At 47.9% G+C, this 8,615-nt stretch overlaps 1 protein-coding gene across 7 annotated transcripts in view; it reads left to right on the top strand.

Annotated features, from left to right (window-relative positions):
* LOC132398338 (G/T mismatch-specific thymine DNA glycosylase-like) overlaps positions 1–8,615 on the top strand; it is an 82,328-nt gene that overhangs the window by 1,980 nt on the left and 71,733 nt on the right. For 6 of the 7 annotated variants that reach the window (XM_059977619.1, XM_059977618.1, XM_059977617.1 and 3 more), the window contains exon 3: positions 1,961–2,193. In XM_059977619.1, the coding sequence (XP_059833602.1) occupies positions 1,961–2,193 (233 nt within the window). The remainder of the gene's footprint in view (positions 1–1,960; positions 2,194–8,615) is intronic. The other variant, XM_059977615.1, reaches the window with a different exon arrangement.

Here is an 8,615-nt window from a genome sequence, read left to right as displayed (position 1 = left end):
AGGTTACTAATGTACGTCTTTTGTAAAGGCAAAGAGGCATAAAGTAGGGGACACCTGTAAATACATTCACAGATGGATCCTGACAAGTGACATCACATTTGTCAATCATAACACTCAGTTGTTGTGACTTCGGCAATTCTCAGCTGTGTGGAAATTCAACTTAAGGCTTCTTTTTTCTGTTGAATGAAATCAGATTGCAATACAATGCATCACCAGTTTGTTGATGCTAGTGAAAGGACAGAATTCTCAGCCACCTGTAAGTTTTTTTTGCCACTGGCCTAAGGTGAACTTTCTTCCAGAGTGATTTCAACCAGTAGGTTTAGATGTTCGAAATAAATCTATTATCAAAGTACACATATGCCACCATATACAGCCCTGAGATTAATTTTCTTGTGGGCATTCACAGTAAATATAAAGAAAACTGCACACAATAAACAACCAGCATGTAAAAGACAACAAATTGTGCAAATACAAAATAGAGAAAAAACAAATAATAATAATAATAAACAATAAATATCAAGATCATGAATTGTTGAGTTCTTGAAAGAGAGTCTATAGGTTATGGAATCAGTTGAGTGTTGGGATGAGTGAAGTTATCCACACTGTTCAAGAGCCCGATGATTGAGGGATTATGATTGTTCCTGAAGTAGTGGTGTGAGTCCTGAGGCCCCTGTACCTCTTTCCTGATGGCAGCAGTGAGAAGAGAGCATGACCTAGATGGTATTGGCCCTTGATGAAGGATGCTGCTTTCCTGTGACTGCGCTCCTTGTGAATGTGCTCAGTGATGGGGAGGGCTTTACTGTGATGGACTGGGCTGCGTCCACTGCTTTCTGTAGGCTTTTCCATTCAAGGGCATTAGTGTTTCCATACCAGAGCATGATGCAACCAGTCCGTATACTCTCCACTGTACATCTATAGAAGACTGTCAAAGTCTTAGGTGACCTGCCAAATCTGCAAACTTCTACAAAAGTAAGGCACTGCCTTCTTTGTAATGACACTTACATGCTGGACTCAGGACAGATCCTTTGAAATTATAGTGCCAAGAAATTTAAAATTGTTGCCTCTCTCCACCTCTGATCTCCCGATAAGACTAGCTTGTGGACCTCTGGTTTCCTCCTCCTGTAGTTTTATAATTAGTTCCTTGGTTTTGCTGACATTAAATAACTTAATGTTACCGTACCATTCAGCCAGATATTTAATCTCCCTCCTATTTGCTGGTTCATTACCATCTTTGATTCGGCTAACAGCAGTATAAATAGAGTAGAGAAAGGGGCTGAGCATACAGCTTTGATTCGCCCAACAACAGTATAAAGTGAGTAGAGGAAGGGGCTGAGCACACAGCTTTGCGGTGCAGATGTAGTGATGGTGATGTTGGAGGAGATATTGTTGCCAATACAAACGGACTGGGATCTGCAAGCAAGGAAATCAAGGAACTAGTTGCACAAGGCAGCTTTGATGCCAAGGTCTTGGAGTTTACTGGTTAGTTTTGAGGAGATGATAGTGTTGAATGCAAGCCTGTAGTCAATGAAGAGCATCCTGACGTATGTACAGTATCTTTAATAACCTAATACTCCAGGGTTGAGAGATGAGCATCTGCTGTGGACCTGTTGTGACGGTAGGCAAATTGTAGCAGATCCAAGTCGCTCCTCACACAAATGTTGCTATGTTTCATCACAGTGGATGTAAGTGTTAATGAACGATGAGGCAGGTTACAACATTCTTGGAGCAGGTGGGTACCTCAGACTGCCAAAACAAATGTTCAGTTGATTATGCATTTAGAAAGTAATTTTAATATTTATTGAGCGGAATTTATTCTAGTAATGTAAAGTACTTTTAAGGTCAAGAGTGGACTCCAGAGTCTTGTCAAAACTGCCAGTGAGCTATGAGATAAAGGAAGCAATGGTGACTGATATTACAGCAAGAGAGGAGTAATTCAGAACTTGGTGATGTGTTTGTTCAGCAGCTCCAAAACGAAAAAGAGGAAGACCAGCAGGAACACAGCAAAAGAAATCTGAGGGAGCAGGAAATAAGCGAGCCAAAACAGAAGCAAAATCAGGGGGAAAGCAAGAGAAAATCACAGATTCTTTTAAAACCGTGAAGAGAAAAATTGATCGCTTCAACGGAACAACAGAAGCTGAGCTTTTGACAAAAACCTTACCAGATATATTGACCTATGGCTTGGACATTGTGATTGTAAGTAATGTTTCTCCTGAATTTTATTTCAGTGTTTTAAGTTCAAAGTAAATTTATTATCAAAGTATATGTCACCATATACTATCCTGTGATTCATTTTCTTGTGGGCATTCACAGTAAATACTAAGAAGCACAATAGAATCAATGAAAATCTGCACACAACAAAGATACAGGCAGCCAATGTGCAAAACGTGACAAATTGTGGAAATACAAAAATAAGCAAAGTAGTAACAAGTAATATATATCAAAAATATGAGTTGTAGAGTCTTTGAAAGTGAGTCCATAGTCTGGAATTAGTTCAGCGTTGGGGGTGAGTGAAGTTATCTCTCTTGTTCCAAGAGCCTGATAGTTGAGAGTTAACAACTGTTCCTGAACTGGTTGTGTGGGACCTAAGGCTCCTGTACCTCCTTTCTGCTGGCGACAGCGAGAAGAGAGCATGGCCTGGATGGTGGAGTTTCTTGATGATGGATGCTGCTTTCCTGAGGCAGTGCTTCTTATAGATGTGCTCTTTGTAGTTTTGGACTTGGTTAAATGCTCATAAGATTATTCATGATCAATTTTTAATATCAAAGAATTTCAAAGAAATAAGTTCAAGACTAATCCTCCACAGTCCTCCAGAGTATAGAATTCCCTCCTCTCAGTCTAAAGGTATAGCCCTTATGCTGAGAGTGTACCACTAATTCTACATTCCTCACCTGTGGGAAGCGTCCTTCCTACAAGTGGAAATGTGAGGTGATCTACTGTGGTGCACAAAACAGAAAAGCAGTGTTTTTCAGTTAATTTGATGTTCCAAGGAACTCGTGTTCTCTGCACACCAGTCGCTGAAAGTTAACGTACAGGTGCAGCAAGTGGGACGTTGACCTTTGTTGGGAGGGGATCAGAGTATAGGCACCTTCCTGCAATTTTATAGTCTTGTGATCACAAATGGCGTATTGTATTCAGTTTGGTCTCCTTTCCTATGAGGATATACCTGTCGTGAGGAAGTGCAATGATGAATCACTGGATTGGTTCCTGAAATGATGGTCTCAGATTCGGGTACATCGAAACACAGTGAAATGTGCTGTTTGCATTAACAACCAACACACCCAAGTATATGCTGGGTGCAGCCTGCAAGTATCACTGCAATGTTTAGATCTGCCATACAAAGCAATTGACTACACTGCCCTGTATTCCAGATTTCAGAAACACAAGAGGCAATCTCATTGAAACTTCTAAAATTCTTACAGGACTTAACACTCATCATTTTTTTAAAAAACTGCTTTGTGCACAACTGAGTCCCTGTCAGATCTTTGAATCAGGAATGTAACTGGTGTCACTCTCCTTCATTTCTCTTCTGAACGCTACAATTGAATCTATCATCTTTATCCTTTTAGGAAATGCATTCGGAATGCTAGTTTCTAGATGTGCCCATTCTGCTCTGTCTGAAAACATTGTTTTGAACACCCCTTTCACATCTTCTTTCAGAACAATTCAGTTTATATAGCCTTTCCTTGTAACACTGCCTTCATCCCTGAAACTAGGTTAGCAAATTGCTGCCCTTTGGGTCCTACCTAAAGTGCAACTACAGAATAGAATGCAGTATTCCTGTTGTGGTTGAATCACTGGGTTTTTTTTTATAACAGAGAAGAAGGATACTTATGTGAGAATGCTGTTCTTGGACTACAGTTCAGCATTCAACACCATAATTCCATCCAGGCTTGACAGGAAGCTCAGAGACCTGGGTCTTGACCCTGCCTTCTGCAGCTGGATCCTGGACTTCCTGTCAGTTTTCCAGCAGGTGGTAAGAGTGGGCTCCCTCACCTCCACCCCCCTGACTCTCAACACAGGAACCCCTCAGGGTTGTGTACTAAGTCCCCTTCTTTACTCCCTGTATACCCATGACTGTATCACCACACACAGCTCTGATCTGCTAAGTAAATTTGCCAATGACAGTACATTGATTGGCCTAATCTCAAACAATAACGAGGTGGCCTACAGGGAAGAAGTCATCTCTCTGACACAGTGTTGTCAAAAAAACAACCTCTCCCTCAATGTCGCAAGAACAAAGAGCTGGTTGTGGATTACAGGAGGAATGGAGATGGGCTAACCCCTACTGACGTCAATGGATCTGGGGTTGAGAGGGTAAACAGCTTTAAGTTCCTCAGCATCCACATCACCAAGAACCTCATGTGGTCTGTCCACACCAGCTGTGTGGTGAAAAGGGCACAACAGCGCCTCTTTCACCTCAGACGGTTGAAGTTTGGTATGGGCCCCAAATCCTAAGAACTTTCTACAGGGGCACAATTGAGAGCATCCTGACTGGCTGCATCACTGCCTGGTATGGGAACTGTACCTCCCTTAATTGCAGGACTCTGCAGAGAGTGGTGCGGACAGCCCAACGCATCTGTAGATGTGAATTTCCCATGATTCAGGACATTTACAAGGACAGGTGTGAAAAAAGGGCCTGAAGGATAACTGGGGACCCGAGTCACCCCAACCACTATCTATTCTAGCTGCTACCATCTAGGAAACAATACCACAGCATAAAAGCCAGAACCAACAGGCTCCGGGACAGCTTCTTCCACCAGGCCATCAGACTGATTAACTCACGCTAATTTGAGTTTATTTATAAATTACATTGACTGTTCTATTTCTTATAAATTACTATGATTGCACATTTAGACGGACACATACGGCAAAGATTTTTACTCACGTACGTGATATAAGAAATAAAGTCAATTCGCCTGATGAAGGGTTTCGGCCCGAAACGTCGTCACTGCCTCCTCCCATAGATGCTGTCTGGCCTGCTGAGTTCTGCCAGCATTTTCTGTTTTTATTTATTTCCAGCATTTACAGATTCACTCATTGCCTTTCAATTCAATAACATCAGTTTTATAATACATGTTCCTTTTCGAAGTTTGAGATTTCAATTGCTTTGCTTTTAACTTCTCTCAGTGTGCTTTGTCACTTTTAAAGCTTTATGCACACAGGTTTCCCAGTTACTGCACGTCTTTATTATCATTATGTGGTGACCCACTTTATGCGCAGGTGAACCGGCTCACAAGTAGCCAGCGTGCGGGGGGAGACTTTGGTAATGCACCTCTGATGTTATTTCCAACCCGGAGAGGGTGGGCGCTAGGGATTAAATGCCAGCGCCGCGAAATTTGAATAAACTAGTCTCGAAATGACTTACCGACTGCGTGTCGTCTCTAGCTCTGTATGTAGTACATCGCTACATTGGTAACCCCAACGGTCCAAACGGGATGTAGACCAAAGATGACCGGCTCTTCATCTGTTCACTCAGTTTCACTAAAACTGCTGACTTTTTGGACGCTGCGACCATGCGTGTGGTTTAGCCAAGCAGAAGCCCAGTTCCCGATTCGGCAGATATCCTCTGATTCCACACGTTACTACCACGGGGTGAGCGCCCTTGACCAGGAGACGGCCGCCCAGGTTGCGGATTTCATATAGTCCCCCCGGAAGAAGGCAAATATGAAGCATTCAAAGCGCTGCTCATTGGGACCTTTGGCCTTTCACGGCGTGAGCAGGGTGCCCACCTGCTTCACCTGGACGGTTTGGGAGGCAGACTGCCGTCAGCATTGATGAACAAGATGCTGGCCCTGGCTGACGGACACAAGCCCTGCCTCATGTTCGAGCAAGCATTCCTAGAGCAACTGCCCGAAGACATACATCTGCTACTGGCCGACGCCCGGAAGGTGGCAGCCCGGGCAGACGTGCTGTGGAAAGCCAAGAGGGAGAGCGTGGCATCCGTCGGTCAGATTACCAGGCCACGCGCCCAACAGCAGACCAGCCCAGGCCCGGCAGGGGGGCGCACACAACACAGAGGCAGGAGTGAGGAGGCCAGTGAACAGTGGTGTTTCTACCACCAGCGATGGGGCACAAAAGCCAGCCGTTGTCGCCCGCCCTGCAAGGGCCAGGGCCAGCTGCTGCTAATGACTATGGCGGCTGGCCATCAGGTTAGCCGCTTGTATGTCTGGGACAAACAGTCGGGATGCCGTTTCTTGGTCGACACTGGAGCGGAAATCAGCGTCTTGCCCCCAACAGGGTACAACACCCGCAACAGGAAGCCAGGACCCACCCTGAGGGCCGTAAATGGCAGCATGATACGGACCTCCAGCACCCGCACAGTGCAGCTGCAGTTCGGTGCCAGCCAGTTCACGTGGGACTTCACACTAGCCGCCGTGGCCCAACCACTCCTGGGGGCGGACTTCTTGCGAGCTCACAGCCTGCTGGTCGACTTGCAAAGGAAAAGACTGGTACATGCGGAGACTTTTCAGAAGTTCTTCCCGGGTGAAGCCAAGTTGCTGGCCCCACACCTGGACTCCATCACGCTGTCGGGACAATGAATTCACCAGAATCCTGGCGGACTTTCCATCGATTCTTGCACCGCAGTTCACGGCAGCCGTGCCCAGACACTGGGATCAGCACCACATCCTGACCAAGGGACCACCCCTTCATGCCCGCGCACGAAAGCTCCTCCTGGTGAAGGAGGAGTTCAAGTGGATGGAGGAATTGGGGATTGTACGGAAGTCCAACAGCCCACAGGCCTCCCCCCTGCACATGGTGCCCAAAGCAGCTAGGGGTTGGAGACCATGCGGCGACTACCACAGACTGAATGAGGCTACCACTCCAGACTGCTACCCCGTGCCCCACATACAGGACTTTGCAGCAAACCTGCACAGAGCAGGAATATTTTCCAAAGTAGACCTCGTCCGGGGATACCATCAAATCCCAGTGCACCCTGAAGGCATCTCCAAAACTGCACTTATCACCCCGTTCGGCCTGTTCGAGTTCCTCCGAATGCCTCACAAACGTTCCAGTGGCTAATGGATGTGGTGGGACGCAACCTGGACTTTGCGTTCATCTATTTGGACGACATCCTTATAGCCAGCAGTAGTCGCCAGGAGCATCTGTCCCACCTCCGCCAGCTCTACTCCTGCCTGAGTGATTTCGGCCTCATGATCAACCCAGCCAAATGCCAGTTCGGTCTCAATACCATCGACTTCCTGGGCTACAGGATTACCAAAGACAGGCAACACCTCTGCCCGCCAAGGTAGACGCGATCCGCCACTTTGCCCGGCCCAACACGGTCAAAGGCCTACAGGAGTTTGTTGGTATGGTGAACTTCTACCACCGTTTCCTCCCCTCAGCAGCCCGTATCATGCGCCTTTTGTACACCCTGATGTCGGGTAAAGGCAAGGACATTACGTGGGACGATGAGGCCGCGGCCGCTTTCATTAAAGCCAAGGAAGCCTTGGCAGATGCCGCGATGCTGGTGCACCCCAGAACGGACGTTCCGACCGCCCTCATGGTGGACGCATCTGACACAGCAGTCGGTGGGGTGCTAGAGCAGCTCATCGAGGGGCGCTGGCAACCCCTGGAGTTCTTCAGCAAGCACTTACGACCACACGAACTCAAGTACAGTGCTTTTGACCCGGAGCTGTTGGCACTATATCTGGCAATCCAGCATTTCAGGTACTTCTTAGAAGGCAGGCTGTTCACCAAGTTCACGGACCACAAACCGTTGACCTTCGCGTTTACGAAGGTGTCCGATCCCTGGTCGGCTCGCCAGCAGCTACATCTCAGAGTACACGACGGACATCCAGCATGTCTCAGGAAAGGACAACGTCGTGGCGGATGCACTCTCCAGACCAGCTGTCTAGGCCCTGTCCCTGGGGTGGACTATGCAGCACTGGCGGAGGCACAGCAGGCAGACGACGAGATGCCCAGCTACAGGACCGCAGTCTCGGGGTTTGCAGCTGCAGGACTTTCTTGTAGGCCCAGGTGAGAGGACCCTCCTGTGCAACGTGGGTACCAGCCAACCTCGCCCCATCATCCCGGCAGCCTGGAGGCGGCGAGTTTTCGACTCCATACACAGTTTGGCGCACCCATCTATCAGGACAACCGTCTGGCTGGTCTCCAGCAAGTTCGCGTGGCATGGACTTCGCAAGCAGGTCAGTGAATGGGCCAGAATGTGCGCGCAGTGCCAAACAGCCAAGGTGCAGTGGCACACTAAAGCCCCGCCGCAGCAGTTCGAACCCACCCACCGGAGGTTTGACCACATTCATGTGGATATCGTGGGCCTCCTACCAGTGTCCCGCGGAGCGCGGTACCTTCTAACTATGGTAGACCGGTTCACGAGGTGGCCAGAAGCGGTCCCACTCACCGACACATCTGCCGATTCCTGCATCCGAGCACTGATTGCAACCTGGGTAGCACGTTTCGGAGTACCAGCCCACATTACCTCCGACAGAGGCGCCCATTTCACCTCCAGCCTGTTGGGAATGCAGCTACACCACACTGCTGCCTACCACCCACAGTCGAACGGACTGGTGGAACGCTTCCACCATCACTTGAAGTCGGCTCTCATGGCCCGCCTGAGAGGACCTAACTGGGTGGACAAGCTTCCCTGGGTCCTGCTT

The sequence above is a fragment of the Hypanus sabinus genome, chromosome 8 (assembly GCF_030144855.1).
Source record: "Hypanus sabinus isolate sHypSab1 chromosome 8, sHypSab1.hap1, whole genome shotgun sequence".
In the NCBI taxonomy this organism is placed as follows: domain Eukaryota; kingdom Metazoa; phylum Chordata; class Chondrichthyes; order Myliobatiformes; family Dasyatidae; genus Hypanus; species Hypanus sabinus.
The sequence above is the reverse complement of the archived record's forward strand: the minus strand, read 5'-3'. Positions and strand labels throughout refer to the sequence as shown.